Source organism: Pezoporus flaviventris, unplaced genomic scaffold, assembly GCF_033815535.1.
Source record: "Pezoporus flaviventris isolate CSIRO_AGI_PZ_B2104156 unplaced genomic scaffold, CSIRO_AGI_Pfla_v1 ptg000066l, whole genome shotgun sequence".
Lineage (NCBI taxonomy): Eukaryota > Metazoa > Chordata > Aves > Psittaciformes > Psittacidae > Pezoporus > Pezoporus flaviventris.
The window spans coordinates 15611410-15639073 of record NW_026892614.1 but is presented as its reverse complement, the minus strand read 5'-3'; the positions used below and the strand labels follow the sequence as shown (position 1 = coordinate 15639073).

Below are 27664 nucleotides of genomic sequence, written 5' to 3'. Positions count from 1 at the left end.
AAAGCACATTCACAGACACTAGGACAGAGAAACAAGAGGGACACATGAGCCATGGGTACTTTGTTGTCAGGCGTTGCCCAGCTTTCATTACCCACGGGTGCAATAGCAGGTGATTCATGCTATTTTCATCCTCACTCTTTGTAATAGTAATACCTTGGTGCTTCTGCTGGTGCAGTCACCCATGAAGTGGAGGTTGTGTGTTTGCAGTAGTCAAACCGCCGCAGGCTTCCTGCAGTCAGTTCCTTGGAGACACTTGTGTTTGCTGTAATGATTTCTAAAATTAAGTCAGGCTTTTTTCATTTTATTATTGCAACACACCTCATGCATTAGGAGAGAAACACGGTATCTCATGGGTCACAACAGCCTACGTGGTACTGTAGTCAAGCATATTAAAGTGTTCTGGCTTAGATCTATCGAAGGAGAATGAACACTGAGGTTGCAAATCCAGATGACATTCCAGCATTAATGGAGGCCATTACCAAGATATAAAACTTAAACAGGCACAGTAGCGTGAGCTAAGGTCAAAATATTAACTTAGGATTTAATTTTCTTTGCTGCCAGTGTTCTTAGTTACTGCTCACTGTTACTTACATGGTGATTAGCTAAATTCTCCTCAATAGTATCATGATTAAAATATTGCTAAAGTGACCTACAATGCTCTATGCATTTAAATCTTCTAAATTGCAGCTTCATTAGGCAGATCACTCTTGCATAAAGTAGATACTTATATGTGTATATATATATATATGCAATTAGGAAACTAATGGAGCACATGAAGTCTCAGCTAAGAAACAGTAGATATGCCAGGAGATTTAAAATCAGGGATCTGTAATGATAGATGTATTCTGGATGTCATGACCCATTTATTGTACTATAAAATGCCATGACCATTTCTGACCTGTTAAATTTTATTCATAAAGATTAAATTAGATAGTATTTAGGTTTTGGATTCTTTAATATAGATAACTGATATATTACAGTACCTATATACTTACAGGCAAAGCAGTGTATGCTTGCTGATGCCAGTTCGTGAATTCCAGTTTGTATGAAATAGTGATCTGGTAACCTTCAGTATGCTAACCTGTTCTCATGTTTAAAAATCCTTATGGAATATTGCAGGAAAATACATGTATGCATGGACTTGTCTGTAAAACAAAATTTGCAAGGTACTAACTTCCTGTATTTGGAAAACACCACAATGACTTAAAATATTATGTTGGTTTGCATTGGCATTTGGCTAAATTGCTTTCTTGTTTTGATCAAACACCTTAAGTCTTTGTGTTAATTTCTTAGTATAATTTTTTTGATATTTTTTAAGAAAAAAAATTGTTAGAAGCACCCAAGTTCATGAGGGAGGATAAAAGTGCACTGACTTTACAAAAAGAAGTCAATTTAGACCAATCTAACAAAAGTAAACAGTGTTTATTGCCTGCTTATTTTGCTTTTAATACCTCACAGTGTTATTGTTTTGGCTAGGATAAATATGCAATTTTTAGATAAAATTATGGGGCTTGTCTTGTTATTGAGATTTTAGTTGCAACGGAGTCAAAGCTCATATTTCTGGAAACAAATTAACCATTTCTCAGACAATTATTTATGATTTAAAGAAAACTTTAGATCAAGGTGAAGGAAAGCTGTGTTGGAGGTGCTGAGTTTATTAGTTTTGCTTTTTAGATCATGGCTGTCTTTCCAGATTTTTCCCTGAAAATACTGTATACATGTAATATAACCAGGCAGTTATATGCCATGATCACTTTAGAACTAATGTGTGTTAGAAAGCAGAGCGGTATTTGAGAACCAGTCACAATGCAGTCCAGCATACATACAGGAAACTATGGTTGGATCTTCTGGACAAGCTTCAGCTTGACATTACTCCTGAATTGGATGGTAGCTCTAGTAATCTGCTGATCTGTTTCATCTGTGCTACAACTTTGTCATGTTATAACTAGAATTGAAAGACCACAACAGAAATGGCAGTATAAAGCAGCTTTGCTTCTCTTCTGCCATGAGCTGTGTTAGGTCTTCAAATTGACTATAGATGGGCAGAACTGATACTTGGACAGAATAGTTGAGTATCTATTTGTGAGACTGAGACTACTTGAATTCCATTTAGTCTTTGAGTGTTTTTTCTTTTGTTTAGAGATTCATATAATTCTTCAAAACACATATGTGATCTTTACTATAATCTTGCTTATCTTGTCTAGAGAATCATTATTCTCATTCTAAGTCTAAAAAGAGAAAAGTATTTCATTTCAGGCTTTGAGCTACTTTAAGATTTGTGAAGTTTTCTTTTTACTTTCCCATGTATGCCCAACTCAACATTTCCAACGGTCTGAGCCTTTCTCCTATAGTTTATTGTACTATAATGGTGGAAAGTAAGTACATAGTGCGCATCAGGTTGAACTGCTCCACATGGATTAGGGAGCAAGCTTGGATGTCAGGACAGATTGTGGATATTTATGAAGTATACTTTTGTCATTTCAAGGATTCATATTGCCCTGAAAGAACTCAGACTAGGAGTATTCCGTGACTCTGGGGTGAAAAAGAGATTTTTCAGTGTTCTTGTGAGACACCTGTCATAAGCACTATTGACAGGGAAACTTGATGAGATTTTGTAGGCCAGTAGCAGTAGTGGATATATTTTAGCCTGTACTGATCTCCTGAGAAAGGAAGGTCATTACAAATGCTCATATGGAGCTTCAGCCTATTAACAATTCTTCTGTTACTGTGTCATCCAGATAGCTTTTTATGTTCCATTTCTCACCTTATGGAAAGCTGGTCTGCAAGTACATCGATCTCTGAATCAGAAATGTGTTCCATAACAATATAATTCTTTTCCTTTTTTTTAATTTTCTTTTTTTCTCCTTCCCCCAGTGCCTGTTGGTTACTGATCCTATTATAATTTTGGTGTCAGGCCATTCTGTAGCAAAGTGTTGTACTTACATCTGCACTGCGGCTAAATTTGCCAGTATTGGGATGGGTAACAGCTCATTCTGTAGAGTGAGTGTAGTCATCATTAGTTTGATAATGGTTGGCCTTCTCCAAAGGAGAGAAATACTTGTAAACTCAAACCAAGAAATTTGGTTTTTATTAGCCATTTGCATGCTGGACATAGTGTTATGCAATTGTTATTTGCTCAGTTGTTTACAACTTCAGTCTGTAGCAATACTAATTTGAAGGCCATTAGTTTAGTACTCCAATCTACTTGTCTGAAGCACAGTAGGAATTTCAGCACTCCCATCAAATGCAGTAATGTTACCCCAGGTTAGTAAACTAGGAAACCTCCTTGGATTAGATGAAGTATTTTCTGTGCTTTTCTCTGCACTTAAGCAACATTTGCCAGAAGGAACAGACGGGCACAGAAGTTGCTATGTAAGGAATGTCAGGCTGCTGTGACTGTACTCTGGTAATAGTTTAAAAGAGTTACTTACTTACTGTCAGAAAACTACTATGTAATCCATCCGGAAAGTGGATTTCACTATAAACTCATGTAATTCCGGCTATTGTGCTAGTGCAGATCTTTCTCACAGTGGTGGTCTAGCGTGTTACTCTATAAAGTGCACATCTTCTGCTCAGTTCTAGGCACAAATGTACATAAAATCAGTCTGAAAAGATACTGTGAAAACTGGCTCTATAACAAAAAAGAGTTTTTTGCCTTTTTTTTTCTACCTGTGGTGGCAGTTAGGGAGGTTGGATTTACTTGCCTGTGGCTTTCTACGCACATAAGTTCAGGTAAGGGTTTGAATCATCCTCATGAACTTAAGTGTGCATATTTTGTGTTGGTTGGTCTTTAATAATCCATGTCTTGAGATCATGTCTTGTAGTCTTGCTGGTTTCACTGCAGTGTACAGACTGTACAGACTCACATGTTGGTGACTGCTGGAGAAGGACCTTGGACTTCATGATCCTTTATTACTGCTGTCAGCTCAAATGTTAGAAATGATAAATATTTCTTTGTGTTTCTGTGTGAGCCTATGATATTAACTATGACTATTTTGGTTTTGTCTTAGGAAACTGTCCTTGTAAAGTGTAGCCGTCCTGGTCATGCATCAATAAACAAGACTTTTCAGTTTGAAAGGTAGGTAGTCGTATGCAGCAATCTGGATTGCTGGAAGTTCTATATAATCAGAGAATCACAGAATAGTTAGGGTTGGAAAGGACCTTAAGATCACCTGTCTGACCCTCCAAAAGATATCATGATGGTTGAAGTCCCTCATGAGGACAAGGGCCTGCGAGCGTGAGGCTGCTCCTATCTTTCTGTTGTGAGCTACATGCCTGCTACATGTTGTGAGATAGTAAAATGTTATCCCCATTTTAAAGGTAAGGAAGTGATGTTTGCTTTTCAGTACTTAAAGGGTGTTTGTAAGAAAAATGGGGACAAACTTTTTAGCAGGGCCTGTTGAAACAGGACAAGGGGTAATGGGTTTAAACTAAAATAGTGTAGATTAGGACTAGATATAAGTAAGACAGTTTTTACAATGAGGGTGGTGAAGCACTGGAACAGGTTAATAGGTAATCCCTGGAAACATGGGTGGGGGTCTGGCTGGATGGGGCTCTGAGCAACCTGATCTAGTTGAAGATGTTCCTGCTCATTGCAGGGGTTGTGGACTAGATGAACTTTAAAGGTCCCTTTCAACTCAGACTATTCTGATTCTATGAACTGAGGTGGATTGCATGACTTCAGCATTAGACATACAGCATGACTGAGCAAAAAACTGGACTAAGGACTTGTAAGACTTTGTCGAGGTTTAAACCCAGTCAGACAGCTTGTTCACTCACTTCCCCCCCTTCTTGCCCTCCCCCTACTCTGCAGCTTGTTGCTGGGGACTCCATACAGCTGCCTTCCATCTCCGACTCTTCCAAAGCACTGGAGGGGCCCAGTGGACTAGATACTTGCCCATACTGTCCCACACACCCTGCCACTCATGACTGTCCAGCTTTGGGGAAAATCTCCTGGTCCTCCTATATCATCGTCTAACCCCAGACAAGACCCAAACCTGACTCTGCTTAACTTTTGAGATCAGACAAAATGGTTGTGGGTAGAACACAGCCTGTGTGTGTGCCAACATGCTGATCCCCATCACAATCAGCAGGCAGGTCCCAAGGATACCCAAAGGCCATTCAAAACCTTCAGAACTCTCACACGATGCTGCTGTACTTGTCACTGGGGCTGGGGTAGCTGCTGTGCTTGCCGGCTCTCCCACCACCAGCTTCTCTTCTGAGTCCAGCTCTTCCTCCTCTGCCCTGCTGGGAAATGCTGCGTGGTCTCCTGCATCCTCCTGGGGCTCGGCGGGCGGCTTCCGGGGAATGCTCTCGGCCGTCGCGGGGCTGGGCTCGGCCGCGGGGCTCGGCTCCTCCGCCGCGTTCTCCCGCTGCTCTGCAGCCGCCTCCTTCCTCTCCTCGACCGCCCCGACCTCCTCCACCGGCAGCCGTCCCCTCGCGGCCTCCGGCCCCGCTCCCTCCGCGGCTTGGTCCCCGGGGCCGCTCTCCCGGGCCGCTTCAGCAGCCGCCGGCTCCCGGGGCCGCCCCCCCGCGGCTCCCCGCGGCCTCACGAAGACGGAGGCGAGGGCGAGGGCCAGGACGGTGAAGAGCAGCCGGACGGCCAGGTACAAGTCCACGGCTGCGTCCGTCCCGCCCTGCTGCTGGAGCCCGCCCGTGTTACAAGTCATTGCCATAAAGTACAGTGAGACAAGAACCTTAGCCCAAGCCCCACACCTGATAAACACTAACACAGCGAATACCGGCTCTAAGTAATGTACTGCATTCTGAAACTGTGAGATCAAGAGGAACAACTCTGAGAGCCAATAAATCAGCATTGTGACAAGTGACTATTAATTATTAATCTGGTCAGATCTGTCGTTATCTCAACCCTTCGAGCCCCACGTTGGGTGCCAAAAGAACTGTCGTGGTTTAAACCCAGTCAGGCAATTAGTTCACTCCCCCTGCCTTCTTGCCCTCCCCCTGCCCCCGGGGAGACAGAGAGGAGAATCGAAAAGAATGCAACTCCCACGGGCTGAGATAAGAACAGTTTAGTAACTAAGGTATAACACAAATCACTACTGCTACCACCAGTGATAATAATGATAAAGGAAATAACAAGGGAAGAGAATACAACACCTCACCACCAGCTGACCAATAACTTGCCCCCCCCTCCCCCAGCCCGACCAAGCACCGACCCATACTTCCTCCAACCCCGCAGTCTCCCAGCCCTTCCAGGTAACTCTCCGTTACCTCCTGGGCATGACGTGCTGTGGTATGGAATAGCTCTTTGGTCAGTTTGGGTCAGGTGTCTTGTCCCCGCTTCCTCCCGGCTTCCCCTCCTCCCTGGCAGAGCATGAGGCTCACAAAATCCTTGGCCAAACCAAAACATCATTGTTATCAGCTCTGTTCCCAGGCCAAAAGTCAAAACAGTGCACTGCACCAGCTACCAAGAAGGAGAAAAATGACTGCTACTGTTGAACCCAGGACAGACTTGAAGATGAGTTGTGTTCCTTTTAAGTTAGAGTTAAAATAGCCTGAACATGGACAGCAGGGTAGAGTAGTGGCATGTAAATCAGTGCTCTCCAAGGGAAAGGCTGTGGTGTGACCACTTACCTTATTAGATGCTCAATAATCCAAATAAACGAGAGATTTTGAATGCACTGGCTGTGGTAAGGGTTTTAGTTGGTGTTTGTGCCTTATGGGCCACCAGAGAGTCAGTCCACAAGACAGAAAACTGCAGGGAATCAGGCTGAAAAATGCCTTATGTACTTTCAGAATGGAGCTGATCTGAACTTCTGAAAATAGGAATGAAGGATTAAATTAATACAAATGAGATTTCTGTCAATGAAGAAATAGCGAAATTTGCCCTATGCCTTTTTCTAGTGCAAACTTTGTGTCTGTACCTCACAATGCCTCATACAGTAGGCTCTCTACCCTGAACCATGCCTCAGAACCCTCTGGAAACATAACACATAAGGACAATTTCATGCTTCCTTGCTCGGAGACAAAGCTTGATTTAAAGTCAGATTTATCCAGCATGAATTATCTGTCCTGGTTTAAACTTAAGTTCTGAGCCTGCTCAGCCTGAACTGCTGTAGGTTTGTTAAATGTTGCCAGTCATTCACCCTTTCCTTGTAGAATCCTTCTAAGATGCTGCCTTTTTCTGCTTATGAAGACTGGGGACTGCTGTTTTATAGGCCACCAAAACCTGAAAATTCCCAAGATAATGCAAATCTTGGGGAAGCTTTAATGACCCCATAGGTTATAGGACTCCTTTGATACCAGGCATAAGAGATTTGTCAAGGTACATGGCCTCATCGCATGTATGCTAAGCTACTCAAAGTAATTTCTTTCACTCTCCAGCTATACCTAATACAGCCGTGCCAGTTGAAGTAAATGCAGAATTCAACTCCGTAGAGCAACACCACTAATAGTGTTGACACAGAACTCCAGAGATGCTGTGACTCTGGACATGTGGTGGAGATCCTGATAATCAGGAAAAGGGTTAAAAAAATGTAAATCCCCCAAAGAATGCAGTTCTTGGGGAATGTTTTTCTAGTGTCCCAGCACAGCTCTTTTCTATAAACAGAAGAGCATATGGTTCTTATGAACTCAAAAATGTTTATTTTTTTAGCAACGTTTATGGAACTAATAAATGTCAAAATATTTGATTTCAGCTCACGAAGAAAATTCCAGCTTTCAGCATGTTATGCTTTTATAGTTTTATTGGCAAATCAGTTAGCAAAATAAAAAAGATGATCAAAATTTCAAGGCAAAATTAACATTTATCACTGCACAGGCACAAATCTATCATCGTTCTGGTAAAAATACATGGGCTTATAGAAAGAGATTCCCTGGGTTTGCTGCATCTTCCATGGTCTCAGATTAATTAAGTGGGTGTCCATGCCTCAGCTAGTGATGTGATTACAGCATAGCATAAACTAGTTGAAGACAATTTTAAGCTACTTCATTTGGGTACCAGTAGCATATGAATCACAGCACCTAAGCAGTGGCAATAAAACCTCTTTAGGAAGTTGAGTAAACATTTGGAGTAGTTACTGTAACATGGAGCCCTGTGTCTTTCCTCTATAGAGCTACTAGAAACTGAACCTGACATAGTTAGCTACTGCTGTAGTTCTTCACAGTGCAAACAGACTACTAAGACTGGTTTATTCTACCTGGTAACGGTTGGTAGCAAGACAGTATGAATGTTCTCATTCCTAAAATAACTAAGTTGTAGGGGTTTTTTAATGTAGTAGCTCTGAGATGTTTTGATATGTCACGAAAAATAACATCATTTCAACACGTACCGAGTTAGAGACCTAGCTGGTTAAAATGGAGGGCTCAGTGCTAATAAGTATTTTATGAATTGTAGATGATAAATTAAGCAGAGAAAAGTGTTTGGAAGTGCTTTTTGCTCTCTTATATGGACCTTGCAGATTTGATGTGCAAAGTTTACTGAAGCATATGCGTCTATGCATGCAAAACAAGGATAGGGGATTGCTATTCAGTGTCTATGTCCTCCTAGTACAGGCTGTGCCACATCTCTGCATATTTGTTGGTTTCTCAGTGTAGTGTGACAGCACATCAGTGGAATGGCAAGACAAGCAGTATTTGTCCATCAAGCCAGACAAGTGCTTCTTTCCTGATTAAAGAGAGTACGTTTTCATGCAACTTATAATTAGTCTGTGGAATACATTGCCACAGGATGTTACTCTAGGCCAAGAATTCAGCAAGATGTAAAAAGAAATTGAATGCTAATTCTAATAATATTTTCTTTGAAACAGAGATTCAACTCATATTACAGTTTTGAGGCCAGTTTACGTATTTTAAGGATTAGGATGTGGCACAGAGTTACTGTGTTTCCAGCCACCAGTGTTTCTTGCTCCTTCCTCTGGCTATTGTCAGGAACAAAATGCTGAATTAAGTGGGTTGGCTCCAATACTATATCTGTTTATCAGTGATCCATCTGTAAAGTCTTTTTTTTATGGAGAACATGAATGCAAAATCTGCGTTTGTGCAAGCTATAGACTGTAGTGGCCAAACCGTGGTCAAATATAGAGCTTGAGCAAATGCTAAAGTGCACAATATGTCTTCATTCAGTTACACTTGTAGTATAATACACAAGCTGTGGGATACACTGCTAAGTGAAGTGTACTAGTATACTACATACACAGGGAAGTGACTATGCTTTGTAATGTTTGTTGCTACCCAAAATTCCTGTTTCTAGTTAGTCATTTTGCTATAAGCCATAAAGAACACATATCACTCATTGTTAAACAGAGCTAAACAAAACAAAAATCACAACAGAAAGATATCAGAAAAGGAAGCTTTTTCCAAAGATAAACATCCATACCTCAAATACTTAAATGTGGCTAATGACATTCGTGTTTTATATTCTGTTCATCTTGTATAAACAGCGCTTGCTGCAGGCTGTAATCTTGGGGAGGATATATTTTTGGTGTGCTACAGAAGAAATGAGGGAGTTAGAAGTCCATGTTTTATGATCAAAATTATCCTCCCTTTGATGATTTCCTATTTTCAGGTCTTGATTTTATGTTGTACAAACTTGAAAGGATCAGAGGAAATATTTCTTTGAAGGGTCCTGTGTTAGTTTGGGTTTTTTCCTTGGATTTGAAAAACATACACAGTTGCTTTAGATGTTGTTCTGGCCCAAGGATTGTACTGTCCTTGTTTTCTGAAAGGTAGAAGAGCATTCAATTTCATTGTCTTTCCTTCGGTTTAAAAATTAGTTTGAATCCACATCACAATGTAAAAGACAGTCTTCTCTCCAGTGAGAAGGGTTTATTTCAGAGCAGATAGTTCAGTTGGGATGGGGATGGATGTACCTTAGACTGATGCTGTCCACAAAGACAGTGCATTCTTAAGCAAGATCCTCAGGGCCTTCTTATTTCCGCTGTGCCACTGACTCTTGTTAGACAAGCCACGTGGCAAGTCTGCAGCCTCTGTACCCCAAAGCCTTACCTGCATCTAAAGGGAAGCACAATGTGACCACTCCCTTTCTTAGGGACGCAAAGGAGACACGGGAGGCAGGGATATTTCAGTTTGGTAGGTGGGAGAAAGTAACAGGGATCCAGTACAGCCTGAAAAAGTAGAGTCTGTCTGTCAGAGAGGCAGGCAGAAGGATTAGGATAAGCTCAGAGAGTCACAAGTGTACACCTGTGGGTTGTTCCCTCCAGCACACACAACAGCCGCTCCCCAAAAATGGGCGAGAACCTTGGAGTTCTAATTTTTAGTTCTCTGACACAGAATCATAGAATCCCAGACTGGTTTGGGTTGGAAAGGACCTTAAAGATCTTGTTCCAACCCCCTGCAACAGACAGGGACACCTTCTACCAGGTTGCTCAAAGCCCTGTCCAACCTGGCCTTGAACACTGCCAGGGATGGGGCAGTCACAGCTTCTCCGGGCAACCTGTGCAAGTGTTAAAATGTCAGCAGGTCACAAGTTTTATGTCACTTGCCTACATTTCCCCTAGTTTATGTTCTTGAATTGTGACAACATAGTTATTTTTTTTCTTCAGTTAATCATTGCACTTTTCTCCTCAGAGTTTACAGTGCTTCGGAGTCACAAGATGCAGTATTTGCAGATGTGGCCCCTTTGCTAACATCTCTCCTGGATGGGTAAGTTAAAAGGTGGAAGTAAGAAAGCTAAAGCAGAATAATCTACTTAAATACATCAATTGAAAAAAAAACCTCAACATTTAGTTAATATCCTGTTAAGTTTTGTAGCTTTGCAGTTCCATTTTCCTGTCTTCTTTCTAGTGAACACCAAGTAAATGTTTCTGCATAAGGACAGTGAAAACACTGTTTGCAAAATTTAATGGAGCAAATTTGGAAATTAAAAAGTGTGTTGGTTTTTGTGTTGGTTTTTTTTTCTGGTCTCCTAACTGGTGAAGTGAAGCATCTGTTCTGTTGTTGTGTACAGCACAGGCCATATGAAGATGAACCAGGAATCAGTTCCTGGTTGAACCAGAACTGAGCATCCTCAGTCATAGTTCTAATGTTCCTTCAGGCACTGGATTTAAAACAGAATTCTGGTTTGAATACAAAACTGATTAGTAAGAAGCACTAACAAATATATGTAATTATTTCTAGCCAGTGAAGTTCATAAGTGTGATTTTTCATTTATACTAGAGCCAACTTAAGCTACTTTTGCAAAGTAGTCTTGATGTGCATATTGAATCTTTGAATTGTGCGTATTTGAATTGTGCAATTCATGTGAATATTGAATCTATTGAATCTTTGAGTCTTGAACTGAGATTTATACAAAACTTAACTTCTCCTTTCTCAACCCCGCTCCAGTTCCACTCAGCTATAGACGGTGGTTGTAGAGTTGTCATGGACCTTTCCCTCCCTGTAGAGGTAAAGACAGTCCATTTCTGTCCACAGTGGCATAATTGGACAGTAGCAATCCTTGTTCCTGTCAGCCTGCGCACTGAGGTGTCCAAGTCTTCTTTTCTTAAAAGCAGCTTTGAAGAGGAAATCAGGATATTGTGAATACTGGGAAAGCCCAGCCATCCCTTTACACGTGTCACAGTGAGGCCCACAATGGCTACCTGGTCTAAAGATCCTATATGACATTATTCTCGTTTACCAAAGATGAGTAAGTACAGTTTCCACAGCTGAGCAACCTAGGGACCTAGGTTGGAGGAGCCTGAAGAAATCCTTATAACCACTGTTTTCTCTCTCTACTTTATTTAGCCATAACCGTTAAGTTTTCTTTGGCTTAATATGTCATTTCTGTATCTTCAGACATACCTGATCTGTACTTGATCTGCTGTACTTCCCACTTTCTAATTCCCATGTTGGGAGAATCCTGCCCTAAAAGCTAGGGTTTTATGTTCAGTTAGGAAATGCTCTGCTACTGAAAACAAAAGACCTGTCTTGTTCTTCCAGAAGTGTCATTTAAACAGAAGCAGATTTTCAGGGAAGGCAAGGCTGTGCATACAAGCCCTGTTTCTCAGCAGCTTTGCCATTGTAAATGGGAAACAGACATACATAGTCTGAACTTTGAACCTCTTTGCTGCTCCTGGTTGTTTTAGTCTGGACTCCAAAGTGGTCTGTAACAACTTTTAGCTTAAGTAGAAAGGTGTGTTCCACTCCCTTTCTTTATTTTTCTTCCCTAATGAATTGTTTCACTTTTCAGATTATTCCATATGCAAAAGAGACAAAGTACAGCAAGCTTCAAAGTTTAAAGTTAGATATACAGGGCCAGCAAGGGAGGAAGATAACATTTCTTTTCTTTACAGCATTGAGGAATCCAACTTTTTATTTTAAAGAAGAATACAATTCTCTGCCTTTGATTTCCTTTAATAGTGTTCTCTCCTAGTGATAACTTTGCTGGACTGAATACCCATACTCTTTAGGAGAGAAATACTATGAAACTATTTTATATCATAGCAGCCTTCCAGTATCTGAAGGGGGCCTACAAGGATGCCAGAGAGGGACTCTTCATCAGGGACTGTAGTGATGGAACAAGGGCCAATGGAATCAAACTTAAACAGGGGAGATTTAGGTTAGATATAAAGAAGCAATTCTTTATTGTGAAGGTGGTGAAGCACTGAAACAGGTTGCCCAAGGCAGTTGTGAATGATCCATCCCTGGCAGTGTTCAAGGCCAGGTTGGACAGGCTTTGAGCAGGCTGGTCTAGTGAAAGGTGTCCCTGCCCAGGGGAGGGGGGTTGGAATTAGATGATCTTAAGGTCCCTTCCAACCCAAAGCATTCTATAATTCTATGATTCTATTGATATTCTAGCTTGACAATAAGAACTTTTCTACTCAAGAATATAACTAAAGAAGCAGAGAGTAGAAGGAGAAATATCAGGGCACATAGATGAATCATAGTCTGAAATTTTCAGATTGCTCTATTTCTAACCCTTTTGTTGGAACCGGAACACCAATGAAGTAAACTAGTTAAATACAAACTAGTCTGCTGTTTGTCATCTTGTTGCATCTGTCAACAGTTCATTCTCTCCTGTGCCTATTTAGATGTGATACCACTTTATCATTTTAGGTCATTTGGGCTTACTGTTTTTGCTTTGGTGGAGAAGTTATCACTGATTGATACTTGAAGATTTGAATATCTTCAATGTTACAAGCACCTGTCTACTTAGCTTCTAATCTGACCATCTGTATCTTGTCAGAGCTATTTTGTACATAATGCTTACTTTCTAACAACTAGCAATTAAGGAAAACTTGAATAGCTGGACTATATGAAAGTTTGAAGGACTTCTAAAAAGGCTTCCATTCTGGTTTTCCTAAGGAAAACTACTACTTGCAAACTTCTGGCTCTCTTTTTGGTTCCAACGTTCTCTTTAATTTTGGAGCAGGGCTGGAAATCTCAAAAAGCTATGGGCTGGCCACGCAGTGTGTGTTAGGATGGAATTGTGAAAATGGCTCATTGTAAGCCTAGTTAAAAACTACCAAACTTAGTAGGAGCTCTTCCACTAACATATATGGAAGCAGAGTTATGTCAGCAGTGAACTCTTAGAGAAATCATTCATTTCAGATTTACAGCTCTAATGTCTAGCCCATTTCATTTTGCTGCAGTGCTATTTTCAGTTAATCCCCTTTACTTCACCAAATCTATGACTAGACTTCTATTTTATACTCTGCATCCCGTGAGAGGACCTCACTGTAGGTTCACTGGCTGCAACTTTGATTTCGCATCCCCAGAAGGGGTACCCAGATATTTGCTGTGTTGCTTATCAGCCCACATTTTTTTCTAGCAAGAGAAAGCTTGCTAAATACTTCTCCAAAAAATAAATGCTTCTAGGCATGTTTAATATGCAAAAAATCACTGCAAATATTTTTCTCTGCATTGGCCATTTAAGTATTTCATGACTTGAAACCATAAATTTGAAATAAGTATATGAGGGGTGTTCATTGAAATATGCTGGCATGGGCTTGAAACAACATTTTTGATACGAGGAAAAGCATCGGATAACCAGAAGCAGCTGTTCAGGTCTGCCCACAGAGGAGGTAGCTTAAGCAGTGAAATTTTACTCCCTGGCAGAACAGGAGCAAGCCCATTGCTTGCAGCCTCCAGTAGAATAGAAATTTCAGCATACTGCAAAGCAGTCCTTGAGATTCTGCTCATGGTGTGCCTCTGAGCAAACAAGATGATAGTCCAGGGAAGGAGCAGTCCTGTCAGCATAACTGCGTATCTTCCAGGAGTGTTTACTGGCACAGTTCTGTGGTCAATACCAAAGTGATGGCAGATGCTGCAGGGCAGATGCGGCTGAGTATGGACCAGCCTTCAGCCATACAGTACAGTATTGGTCCTCAACACAAAGTAGTACTGTGGCTGGATAAATCACACTTTCTGGATAGGACTCTTACATCTAAATTCAGATCCCTGCTGCACAGACATCCACAACAGAGCTCATAGCTATGGACTTTATTTATTATTTTCAGTGCAGAGAGATGGGCATTTTCAGAGTCCTGTTCGTGAGATGTACTTTACCTGTCTACTTCAGAAGATGATGAATTGGGTTTCGTGGGTGCCTGTACCTCTGCAATGACAGTGCATATTTTCACCTTCTACAAGTCCGTATCAGAACAGTTCCTAACGCCTTTATTCCAGAGTATTCTTTGTGTGCATGCTTATACTGACCTAATGCATTTGGTTTAAAATGTATGCCTCTTACTATTAAGGCAGTCTTATCTCTTCCAAGTGGCTATGACTGATGAGCCTGCCTGAAAAAGACTATGAAAGCTGAAGAGTTCCCAGCTGTTAAGCTGTTCCCAGCTGTTAAGATATTAGTGCTGTGGTTTGTAGTGTAGTGCTGTTAAGACAAATCAAACCCAGCAATGGTTTACTTTAAAATGCTGTTCTTTAAACTGCAGTGGTTCGGGAGCTGATTAACAAGCAGCTCAGTAGTGCATGAACTGGAAGTTGGGCAGACAGGAGGTTTAACCTCGTCAGTCATTCCAAGCTAAGCATCCCTTAAACTCTGCTTAAAAGCATCCATTCAATTCTGTTTAAAAAATAAAATCTGTTTAGGCAATGATGTGAGCAGTACTTTAATTTCTGTCAGACTTTAAGATCTCCAGCAAGAAATCTGCAGGGGCGCTGTATTTATTTTTTGTTTCAGTTTTTGTTCCCTGTTGTGAATTAAGTTTAGTTAGCAGACCAAAATTCACCAATGCACCAAGAGATGCGTGAACAGTGTGTGATGGTTGGGTGCATAGAATGTAAGGGTATAAAACCCCAGGAATTTCTTTGTTCTGGATCCCTCCCCAGAGGCACCCAGTTCGAGCTACTCCTACCACTCAATTATTAAATTATTTCTCTAAGAATCAGATATGTCTGAGATTCTGCTCTGAAAAACCTAGGGTGACGCGTTTTCTTTAACATTCCCAAACTGTTTGGGGTTTGACTTGCTACCTAACAAACAAATTTGGTAATGGTAAAGAAAATGAAGGCCCTTTTAACTTTCAGGTACAATGTGTGCATCATGGCTTACGGACAAACCGGAAGCGGGAAGACATACACAATGTTGGGACCGCAGTCAGAGGAGAACCTTGTGTTTGCCATAGAAGATGAATCAGAACTTGGAATTATTCCTCGAGCTACCCAAGAAGTGTTCAGGTAACAACCAAGTGGCAGTGGCAGTTATCTTAAACTTTACAGAAAAGATGAAATTATGTTTGTAATGTATTTACCATAACAGATTCCAGCTTCATAGTGATTAATATTTATAGTTTCTCTGACTGCCATTCAATATTTGATTTTTGATACAGATTTCTAGACTCTCTCCTGCTTAGTCTGATTTTCTAAGAAAATAAATAAGATTACGCAGTCTTGCTGTGTGTGATCTGCCTGTCTGTCCTTCAGACTCCTAATTAACTTTTGAAAATACTTCAACCATAGTTTTAGGAGTCCAAAGATTAATTAAGTGCCTACATGTTTTGTGAAGACTGGTGATGGGAATAGATTGAAAGGATCCAGATTAGAACCTGGTCCCCAGGAAGAATGATAGTAGAGGTTTTAATCACAATCTGTTCTTACTTTGAGAATTCTTAGATTTTTTAGTTTAAACTAATGCATGATTTCAATTGATACACTGCTGTGTTATAGTAGAAGAGCCATTAGAGCTTTTCCAGCTAAGCTTTTTCTTTTGGAGAAGGGTATAAGCTAAATCAAAGATCCAATTTTGTATCAGATAACTATATCTAACTGTAAATACTCTCCTTAATTAAAGGAGAGCTATGGACTCTGAGGCTATGGACTGGCAGTCTCTCTTACGATCTAGCTGTGCAGTTTACCCTCTCTACCTGTTCATTGCTTGCACTCTGTTTATCATACCTTGAGCTCTGAATGCAATGTCTAGCAAAGAAATGGTATAAAAAAATCTTAAGGAAGGAGGGAGGCTGGTAGCAAAAACCAGTTTAAGCTGGAACAGCTGTTTGGAAAATGAAGTTTTATTTACTGCTTCATGTGTAATTTAACTGTATATTCTGATTCTTCAGCTTAATCTTAGTGTATGGGTGAGGCAAAGCCATGGCTGCAGATACTTAATAAACAATTTTATCAGACTGTAATTAGATTACAGTTAACGAATAGTTCTTTATTTACAGACTGGGGCTTGACTTCAACATCGTTTAGCTTTTTTCTTCCTTTTTTTTCCCCTATTTTCATTCTCCAGGCTTATTTCAGAAAAGCCACCAGGAAGTTACTGGGTTGAGGTTTCTGTTGTAGAAGTGTATAATAATGAAATTTTTGATCTTCTGGCCAAAGATAGTTGTGGAAAAGGATCTGGCGTCAAACGTGATGTTGTCACAACCAGAGAAGGAAAGAGCGACGTTCCATTGCTTACGCATGAGTAAGTACATGATTTGACCCTTATCATCTGACCGTGATCTGGTGTCAGTGCAATGTATAGCTGTCACAAAACTGCATTACAGGCACCAGTTATCACTTCTAAACAATGAGTCCTAGCCATATGCAAAATAACACATGGCAAACTCTCACTGTTTCCATTAGCTCAGTCTATTAGACTGCAGTGGGCTGCAACTGTCAAAATACTTTCAGAAACAACAGTACAGTTAATTTGGGTCATAATCCTGTATTAAGCATCTTCTGCTCAGAATGCCTGAAGATAGCTGTGTGTTTTGTTGTTATAAGATCTATGGCCTCTCATCAGCTGTAGAAAAAGGGGTAACCTGTTACAAAGCACTTTCTCTTCAGTCTTACTAGATTATAAAATTTACATCTTATAACAGTAATATATGTAGTTGTAGATTTTTAAGCAGCTGTAGAGTATTAGCTTTCCCTACATGCATTGGGGTTAAAAAAAATACCTTAGAAAGAATAAGATTTGAAGGGATCTTTTAATATAAATACCCTTCTTAAATGCTTAGTGTTCTATTTTCATAACTGGAGGCATTTGAACTCATAGTTCTTGAAAATCCAGGTTCTTCAAACTAAAAGCTAAGAAGTAGCTAAACTTCTACCCATTCAGTGTTAAGATATATACCTTCCCCACATCAGTTCATGGTCAACTGGATTCTTATTCACACATCTTGATGGTATAGGGACTACTAAGGTATTTAAGACTACCGCTATACTTACTTTAATGTTTTCTTGTACTTATTAATCATTATAAAGGCTTGTCCTAGTTCACATGGGAATAATTCCTGGTTTTACATATGTGTAGAATACAAAGCAAATGTATACTACTTTCTTGTTATACATAAAACACTTGGTTGATCAGACTGTAAAAACCACATGTTCATAAAAATTCAACTATTAAGAAGAGTGAATATGTTTCAGATTTTAGTAATGGCTGTTTTATTTATGCCAGTATTAAATCAATGTTAGCAAATAAAAATTATGACAAGCAGTACTAGTGCCACCAGAGGAGTGATGCTACCCAGTGGAGTTAAGCTACTGGACATCTCCATGTGAGCACCCAGCATGTGAACACATTCCAGAAGGGGACATCTTTCTTGTGTACTACAGAGAGCTCTAGAAACTTTAAAATATTATATTCTGCTCCTAAGCCAAATTATGTTTGTGAAAAGAAACATCTTGCCCTATTGAAATGTTTAGCACGGTATTATGGTTTTTTATATTTCTGAGGAAAACACAATGGTTTTCTTCGCTTCTTATAATAATTGTTTATCATGGTCTAATCTGTACTTTTCCAGAAGGAATTAGAAGTTAGATATGAAAAGCATCCCTCCTTCCCCCCCCCCTTCCCTTAAAATAAAATACACCCTCAGTGGAAATAATTGAAGGCAGTATTTTGTCTTGTGGGACTTAGTCACATAAGCAGACTCATAGTTGTTTGCTCATGTGGGTTTATGCTATTGCCAGCAAGCCTTGATAAAAATACAAGGAAATACTGGAGGACTGCACGAACATACTTTCATTCTACCTAGTTATACTTATTCATTGATTTCTATTTTCTAGCCCTTGAACTGCTCATAGAAAAGTGGGAGCCCAGAGAAATGGTGAAGTGCCTTTCTTCACCATGGGGGCTATGTAACTGTCCTTTCTTTCTATGAAATAATAATCACTGCAATATTCTAGGATGAATTAACATTTGTATCTAGGGTATGCCTGCTCTTCAGTCTTGAGGTTAAATATGATTTCCAGAGAAATTCTGCATCCTTGATTGCACTCTGCATGCTCTATATAGAGCATGGAATGAATTAAAAATGACTGGAGCTTGAAGTGATGAATCCTTTTGCCCTGTCTGTATTATGCTGACTTGTAGGTTTCTCAGTCTCTGTTCTTGGATTTTGCCAACTGTGACTCTACTCCAGCTTTTAGCGTCTCGTAAAGGTTCTGCTGTCAAGGGAATGAAAAACTTCAGAAGAAGTTGGGAGCAGAGCCTAACCTTTGTGTGCCAAATCTTTCTTGAAGGAGCTAATCTTTTTCTTTTGACTGGAGAAAAAGGAACCATATGACTTAGAAAATTAAGACAGGTACATATAGTGTGGGTATGATGGGAGTTAAACTTTTCCTGCTTCATCAGAACCTCCAAGTAATTTTTAAGTATAGTATTTAAGCTGGTTTCATTCCTGAAAAGTGCCTACTTGCCTTCCCAAGGGATCTTTGTGTAGTTAGTGGGTGACCCATCTCTTTTCCTAGGCTTTCGGGAAGGACAAGATGTAGCTTGTGCCACACAGACAAGAACTAGAAGCTACAATAAGGTTTCATTTGTACTTCTAGTTAACAAAATGGCTGCTTTCTTTATTTCTGTAATTTTTAATTTGTGGTAAAGGAACCTGGAGCCTTGAACTAAGCACCTCTTAAAACCCACTTAATTGATAAATACTGAATTGTAATGCAAATACAAGTAAGAATATGGATTTGTATCTCAATTACAATGCAAGCAGCAAAAAAAGTCCAATTCATAAACAGGTTATAGTAATAATTACACAGAAAGGTTAATAAGAAAAAGCAAACCCAAGCAAAGTAAGGGAATCATTGAAGGAGGCCACCCAGCTGCCCAAAATCTAAAGTAAACAGCTGGTGCTTTGAATAAAAACACATCCTCATTTGTGATAATATTTCATCTAGAATATATTGGCCTGCTAGGTCTCATTGGCTTCTCCATATATCCAATAATGTCAGTAGTCTCTTCTGCTAGCATGTACATCTTACTGAATCACAAAAACCTCAGTCTCTTTCTTCTTTTATGGCTTGGTTGACTTTGGAGAACATTCAGCATCAAATTTTTAACCTAACCACAACAGGGCTTCTCTTTGTAGGATCTGGTCCTGGAACATGCAGTATGTACAGCATGATAAAGTTGTAGAGATTATACTAAAAAATCATTACTGTCAGTCCTGCTGAGAGGTTGTTGCGCCAGGTTTGCAGCACTGGGCTGGGGATGCTGTTTCTCTCCAAAGTCAACTGCAGTTTCCCTGTAGGAGACTAGCACTGACAGCTTAGTCCAAGGCCTATATTCTGCAGACACTAGTTAAAGGACAGTGGCTTGTAGCACTGACCCCTTGCCAATGCACAGCAGCAGCCTGCAGAAGCCAACAGCTTGTTGCTGCATCCTAGGAAAGGCTGCTTACCTCTCAAACTTTTCAGTCCTGGCTGACAGCTACTGGAAAATGCAGTTCAAAACTCAGGAAGGTAGGATTTGCCTCCTTGGACTTGAGGCAACTGTCAGATCACTCCAGTGTGCGGCTCTGTCTTCTCTGCCAGTAGGAACTAAAGCCACTGGTTACCTCCTGGTGGCAGGTCAAACAACCGGGGAGACATTACCAGTGGCTGTACAGAGGTAAGAGTTATTACAGGGGAGGCCAGCATGTGGATTGACAGGCAAAGTCTGTAGTGATCGTTTAGTTCCTGCAGCCCTGGTTACACAAGGAACTGCTTTTAGGTGGCTGCTTCTCTTCTTACTTGTCTATAAGGATGGTGTGGCTAAGTGGTATTCTGTTCTTCAGATGCCCTTGCTTTGTTTTCAAAGGAAATTGTTTTACTTGGATACAGCTCTTTTGTCTTCAAGTATGGCTGCTCTTAGCATAAAATAAGTCTGTGCCCAATGTGACTTTCATTGAAATCAGCCAAATCTAAGTCACTAAGCCCTCACTTTATATCACACGACTGCTTTTGCTGACTGCAGTGATGTGGAACCAAGCCTGCAGCCTGTCAGGAGAGTTATTAATGGTGCTGGTGTTACAGGGCATTCAGTAACCAGGCTGTGATATGCAGGCATAGCAATTTATATCCCCATCTAGAAACTAATGTTTAGATGATGTAACTTGTATGGTCTTTGAAGAAGGCAGTGCACTGACAGGAAAGGGTAGGCAATCTTACCTTGTTTGTTTTAAACACTGCAAACCTGGAGGGAATCATAGTGGTTTTCTTCCTTACCAAATCCCTTTATTTCACTTTCTGTGTTAGGTTTTTGCCCTTCGATTGGTCATATTTGCATATCTCTGGAAAAGCAGATGGATAGTATGAGATAATATCGTCTGTAGAAACTTATGTCTCTGTATTCTGACGCTGTGGTGGAGTCCCTGCTCATTGAACAGTGTTACTAACCTTTTTACCAAGAATTCTGGACTTAAAGGCAAAATATGATTTCCAAAGGCTCAGAGATACCTTTTTCCCCTGATTCTGTACCTCCCACAGAACAGGAGCTACCTTAGCATAAACTGGAAAACTCCACTTCTGTAAGACCAGATTCTAGGAGTGTCTAAATCTGTGCCTTCTCTTCCAAAGTGTAGAGGTATAGGAATTTTAGTCACTTCTAGAGCTGAGCTACAGTACCTATACAAGGCTGGAAGGCCAATTCTTCACTTTCAGTACTACAGCTCAGCTTTTGTCTTGAATTTTCATCTTGACTATATCCCATCTGAAAAAGTCTGCAATACAGTTGTTTTCTAGCTCATTACACTATTCTCAGTTTTGAGCTGCACAGAGTGAGGAAGTGGAAATGCTCAGATTCACGTCTAAGTTGTCAGCTTTCTTGTGATTTTTACTGTGAGTCAGTTAACTCTTCTGCTTTTTTTACTTCCTAGGACTGTTGAAAGTGCATCTGAATTTTTGCATCTAGTCAAAAAAGGCCTGCAGCTGAGAGTCAGGCACCCAACACTGGTGCATGCTCATTCCTCTCGTTCTCATCTGATAGTTACACTGACCATAACCACAGTTGTCTCTGGAGATAGCTTTGGTAAGTAGGATGTTACTGAAATAACATCTAGAGCCAGATGGTTTTTGAAAAACAGTCTGTGGCCTGAGAGATTCTCATATGGTTTTTTCTCCTTTTTCCAATGTTTAATCCATTTCCTCAGTTCTTATTCATTTTTTAACTGCTACTTACCTTCTTAAATAACAGACCAGTTTGATGTTTGGATGCTACTGAAACTTTTACTTTCATAAAAACTTTTCATTTTCCTTTCTGTATCTTTATGTATGTAAAGAAGTCCTTGAAGTTTTATAGTATAGTTCATAGTAAGTTTGTTGTAAGGTAACCATGCATTTTAGGGATCATCATATGCTTCTGGTTGAGAAAAAATGATTTTCTTAGTGGCTGTCTTGCAAAAACATCCATTAAATTGAGTTTCTTGAACTGCTAATAAAAGGCCATTGGAGGAACAGACAGCAGAGTTATTTTTATTTACTATGCCAAAACCTTTATTTCTACTTTTCATTACCACACCACGACTTACCAGTTTATTGCTTTAGGAGTAACTTTGGCTGTGGGGGGTTAACTTTGTTTTCTTTTGCTCATGTTGTAATTAGGCTCTGTGCTTTCAGTGCCGTGGTCCATCTCCTTCATGCTCTACAACAACAGTATGGGTTTAGAAAGTGGTAAATACTTAACATTTTTTCCCTTAGATTGCTATCAGAAATTAAACCAACAATATTAGCAAAACAGAACAAACAGTGCCCTCACTCATCCATGGGCCTTGCCAAAAGACACAGTTATTTCATGAGTTGCAGCTCCAGTGTTCCAGGTGTTAGCTCTTGCCAGTTCCAGATTCGTGTCAATCAGACAGGAGGCACTTTTCAAAACAGTGTTTGCACCAATAGGGCACCAGTCATCTTGTCTAGTCCAGACTTCCCTTTGCCACTTCTCATTGCAGTCACTCTTCTATGCCATATTTTCTGGTAGCAAAGCTTCACAGAAATGTCTGATTTATGCTGAATGCAGACTAAGGCTTCCAGCTTATAGCACATGGATGAAGATGTGCAATATGGTGGGTAGAGCAGCACTGGAAATGGGACCTCACTATAGCAGTGTGACAGCATATCCTGTCTTGTTTAAAAGGAGAAAATCCTGATTTAAAAGCTAGGTGCAATTGTCAAGTATCTCAGCACCGGAGACTTAAGGTGACTAAGTTAAAGAGTTGTAACATCTGTGACGAATTCTGTAGCTAAAGCCAGAGCTGACCAGCCAGTGCTTTTTCAGGTTTGATTAAAGTCTTTTAGAATTTTGTTTCAGCATTACCAGTTTGAGGAGAGCAGTTTCTTAATTTCCTCATCTAAAACTGAAGAGGAGTGAGAACACTTATTTTTACACACTATGGCCTAAAGCCACTTTTTCTGTATATACTAACACAGCTGCTCTGTCTACACTGCAAGCAGCTAGCTTGGGTTTTAGCAACAGCCTAGCTTGAGAAGTTGAGAGCTCTACAACGCAATTTAGTCTGCTCCTTACTCAAGTTTTGCAGCTGGGAGCCTATTGCAACTAGGCTCTTTAAGTCTCCAAGTCTATTGTTTCTACTACATGTAGCAGAGTATGTGCCTTTTACTCTTTCACGTCTGTCAGAGAGATGGATGAAAACCAAAACACTGAGGGGGAGAAAAAAGAAAAGCTGCTTTGGGAAAATGCTTTTGCATATACTCCCGCTAAGCTAATGTGAAAGTGGCTTTCCCAGAGAATCTGTCTTCCTCTTCCTTCCCAGCAGAGAGTGAAAGACAGATGCTGCTGGTCAGGAAAAGGAAGGATATGAAGCAGTCTAGCGCAACTACAGAACTACCAGCAGTAACCAACCTAAACAACTGGGACTTGTGTTACTGAGGATATTAGCTCATCATGGGGGATGCAGCAGTGGGATATGAGAGCTGAAGGAAGTCTAGAGGGAAAAGCAGCAAAGGGCAAAACTGCAGAGGCCCGGTGAGGATTTCTTTTTTTGCCCATAGCACCAGCAGGTGATGACATTTCAAAGATCTAAAAACAGACTTCAAAGCTTACTGCTCCCAAACACCCAGTATTCACTTTGAGTGAACAGAAGTGTGAACAATGTGGATAATTGGATAAACCACAACCTATACCAAGTCTTGTTACCAAGTGGTACAATCGGTTTGATGAGCAAAACCTTAAATAAAAAAGTGATTCAGCCAGCCTATGGCATTGATTCTGACTTGTATATTGCTTCTGTCAGAATAGGTTGAAACAACATATATTGTACTTCCTCTGTCGATGCCCCATTTTTCCTCATCTCAATTTCCATTGTCAGTGAGAAACTTTTTTCCACTAACCAGGTACTTCATGGGAAGATGAACAAACGAGTCAGAGACTACACAAAGAGGTTTCCTGCACCTTCCCACAAAAAATGAAAGAAAGTAAATCTACCTCTTCTTCCAGAGCCTCTTCACCAGCACAGCTTGAAGCAACTGAGAAAATGAAGCAAGTCAAAGCTAGATTGCAACTGGTGGACCTGGCTGGTAGTGAGTGTGTCGGTAAGCAAACACATCTGTATGGGCTTGGATCCTCCCAGATCCAGGTTACAATAGTAGCCTTTACTCTTTATGTATGCATACATGCTACCCTGCTTTCACACATGGGGCATAAACACACATCCTGGCATAAACAGAGTTTTGGGGGCGGATTGTTCTAGCTTTAAATCTGACTGCACAAGCTTGAAATAAGCCTGGGGCGGTTACCCATATCATAGGTATGTTATTTGTTCAGACTGGTTTTATTAAGCCTGTTTTTCTACTCTGAGAATTAGCATATCTTTGCACAGAAATATTTAAAGTGCATAAATTACTTAAATAGTACACATATCTGTAATAATTGGTATCATCATGTGTGGGGTTTTCTGCCTTATTATAGAAAAAGTCTTGGAGGAAGTTGATGTTGAAAAGATAATATTGTTTTCATTGTTTCTTCAAAGCATTTTCCTCCTCCTGCCTCCTGTATGCACACAATAATTTCAAAAACTTGATTATTTCCTAAAGGACAAGCTTTTTTACCAAGAAAAGCCATGCAGCCAAACGTACCATTCCAGAAATAATGTTTTGAAAACTGAACGAGTATTATGAAAGAGTCTTTTACTTTACTGCCAAGAATTCTTGCTGTTGCTCGCTGCTAAACTTTTGTTCTAAAGAAACCTAATATAATTCATCCTTTTTCTCATTTGCTCCGAGTGCTGGAAACTGTTTGGTAAACACATAATTGAGCAACAGGGTGTGTGTTTGCTCTCTCAACCGGGACAAACATTTGCCTGGTCTGGGGCTCAGTGGGCCAGGTCCTCAAGTGAAGCCTGAAGAGCTGTGCTCACATTGGTGTTAGATGTGGCCCAGCACATGCAGCAGACTAACCTCTGCCACTAGCTACACTGGTGGACTTACTCTGATAAGTGAGGGCAGCTGGTAACTCGTAATTGTGCTAAAATGTGAACAGGTCTAAGCAAGCAACAGTACAGGAGGCTTCTCACACACTTCGGCACCCTGCCTTCCTAGCTCTACAGCCATCCCGGATCATGTACAGCATTTACAAGATAAGTGGTCCCTTTTTAGCAAACCAGGTTTCAGTTTGAAAACTCAGCCAAATGCTTTGTGGAAGTTTATCTAACCAAATGTAGATAACCAGCAGTTTAAACATGTACCCCATCACCTATTTGCAGTTTTCTGCTTTAGGGTGATACCCATTGTCTCAGGAGTCCATTTTTACTTGCAGTCTGGGGATGGCTACATACACAATGACCCCAGTAAAGTTAGTCTGAGATACAGACCATGACAGGGTCTTCCAAACTGTTTTGCTCTGTGCCTGTCAAGAGACTTTACCACTCCAGCCCCATCCCCTTCCACAGTCACATTTCTCCAGCCCTCACTGTCCAGACTGTTGGGGGTTTTGCTATTACTGAACCTTTTCACATTTGCCTCTTGAACACCTCTCTTGTTCTCACAGTTTGGAAAGTGCTGTATTCCTGAAATGGAAGAGGTAAAGACAGGAGGAACTCTTAACTGCGTGCTCACTGAGACCAGTCAAAGAGCTGAGCTTGCAGCATCTCTTAAAGCGGTGCAATGTGATGCGTAGACCAAACCTTTCCAGTTGTTCAAGGGTAGCACAGCTGCATACCATCATGCTGGGTGGATGGTAGAAGGGCATCATTTTTCTTTATCAGTTTCCTTGCAGCAAATCATACCACAGATCAGCACCTTGCAGACTCTGGTGAACATAAACCCCTCACATTTATAGCTGCTGTGCAGTTTTGTCTCTGGAGCTTGTGCCGTCACTGTCACTTCTATTTTTCCTAAGGAATACAAATGGGACAGTTAGTTAACTACTATAAAAAGTGGTGGACCACAACAGGCTCCTCTGTGGGGGACCCTGTGGACTCATGTTTTCAAAAGCAGCATTGTCTTGTCTGATCTTATGGTGTTCCTACTTTCTCAGTTCCCTGTTCTTAATACATGTGGAGACAAGATGAATTGTACAGCTAAAGAGAGCAAATTTAACATGAGACACTTCATGCAGACCATCTGCTGGCACTGAACCTTCTTTAACCTTCCTTCAAGAGAGCAGAAGCACTGAACAATGTACTAGCAGTCCAGAGTGAAAAAACGCTGTGTCTTGCTTTTGGCATGGGTGGACTGGAAGTCATGGTTCAGACCTTGTATTTAAAAATGTTGCATCAGAAGGAGATGATACAGCAACAGAATTTTTCACATATTACAGTTGAAGCAGCCTTTGCTTTATCTTACCCTTGTCTTTATCTACACTGTTGTAGGTATGTCTGGAGTGACGGGTACAGCACTGAGAGAGACCTCATTTATTAACCGCAGCTTGTCTGCCTTAGCAGACGTTCTTGGAGCAATAGCAGAACAGCGATCTCATGTACCATATCGAAACAGCAAACTCACACATCTCCTGCAGGACTCTGTAGGTAAGGGATGAATTTTTCCTGTCTTTTGTTTAACAATGTAGATTTCCCAATATTTCCCTTCCTTTGTTATATAAAACTAGAGGATGATCTTGTACTCATCCCTTGTATGTGGGCCTCTGTTCAAAGACTCTGGCTTTGGAGCATTGTGAGTACAGTGAGAGTTCTGAACTGCTCCTGAATTTGGCTAAGCCTTGCTGTTCCCAAGGTTCAGTTTAGGAATGCACTTGTAAAAAACCACAACATCTCTAATAGGATCATGTAAAGGGTAACAATTGCATTTCACTAATGTTTCATGTCAGGTACAGTTTGCAAGTTAAGCTTCAATCTTTATCACTACAGGGTGTAGTCACATATTTACACATTCCTTAATACTATGTTTGGGTCACTTGAAGGAGCTGTCTGTTGTCAACAGCCCTTCTTATGGGCAGTCTTCTGCTTCATAAAAGCAACAGCAGGAAGCCTATGCTTGCTGTTCTGTAGATCAGTACATTATCAATGTATAACTTCCAGAAAATAATGAGGTAATTGTGTTTTGTCTGTTTTCTTCTTTTAGGGGGTGATGCTAAGCTGTTGGTGATGCTGTGCATCTCTCCTGACCAGAAGTACTTAACAGAATCAATGCAGTCTCTGGGCTTTGGAACTCGTGCTCGGCAAGTTCAGAGAGGACAAGTCAAGAAAAAGAATTTCCCTGTGCTAAGTAAAATAAAACCTAAGACTCCTGTGGATTAAAGTATTATTAATGAGTTCCTCAGACTGAAATGTATATTGCTGTCCTAAACCCATTCTTTTAGGTATCAACTGCCAGATAAAATAAACAATCCTCAACATGGCATTAGTAAGTCATAAACCTGCTGATAATGTTCTTGCTCCAAAGATAATAGCAAGTATTGACAACAGCTACCAACCATGGTGGAACGGCAGAGAATAAATCAGGCTGTTTTAGGAAAGCTACTTCAAGATGTGGTTTTGGCAATGTCTTTTCTTTGGGCAAGTAGAACTAAATCAACAGAGCCCTGATTTAGGATGGCTTCTGAAAGGCCAAGGGTGCATTCTGTTTTCTCAGTAGAAGA

At 40.5% G+C, this 27664-nt stretch overlaps 1 protein-coding gene across 2 annotated transcripts in view; it reads left to right on the top strand.

The window, feature by feature from the left end:
- The window catches only part of KIF25 (kinesin family member 25), a 40135-nt gene extending 12795 nt beyond the window's left edge, over positions 1 to 27340 (top strand). For both annotated transcript variants that reach the window (XM_061471362.1, XM_061471363.1), the window contains exons 8-15: positions 4011 to 4078; positions 10549 to 10623; positions 15445 to 15594; positions 16652 to 16828; positions 21495 to 21646; positions 23965 to 24162; positions 26439 to 26594; positions 27148 to 27340. In XM_061471362.1, the coding sequence (XP_061327346.1) occupies positions 4011 to 4078; positions 10549 to 10623; positions 15445 to 15594; positions 16652 to 16828; positions 21495 to 21646; positions 23965 to 24162; positions 26439 to 26594; positions 27148 to 27323 (1152 nt within the window). In that variant the 3' untranslated portion in view covers positions 27324 to 27340. The remainder of the gene's footprint in view (positions 1 to 4010; positions 4079 to 10548; positions 10624 to 15444; positions 15595 to 16651; positions 16829 to 21494; positions 21647 to 23964; positions 24163 to 26438; positions 26595 to 27147) is intronic.
- Positions 27341 to 27664: the final 324 nt, after the last annotated feature.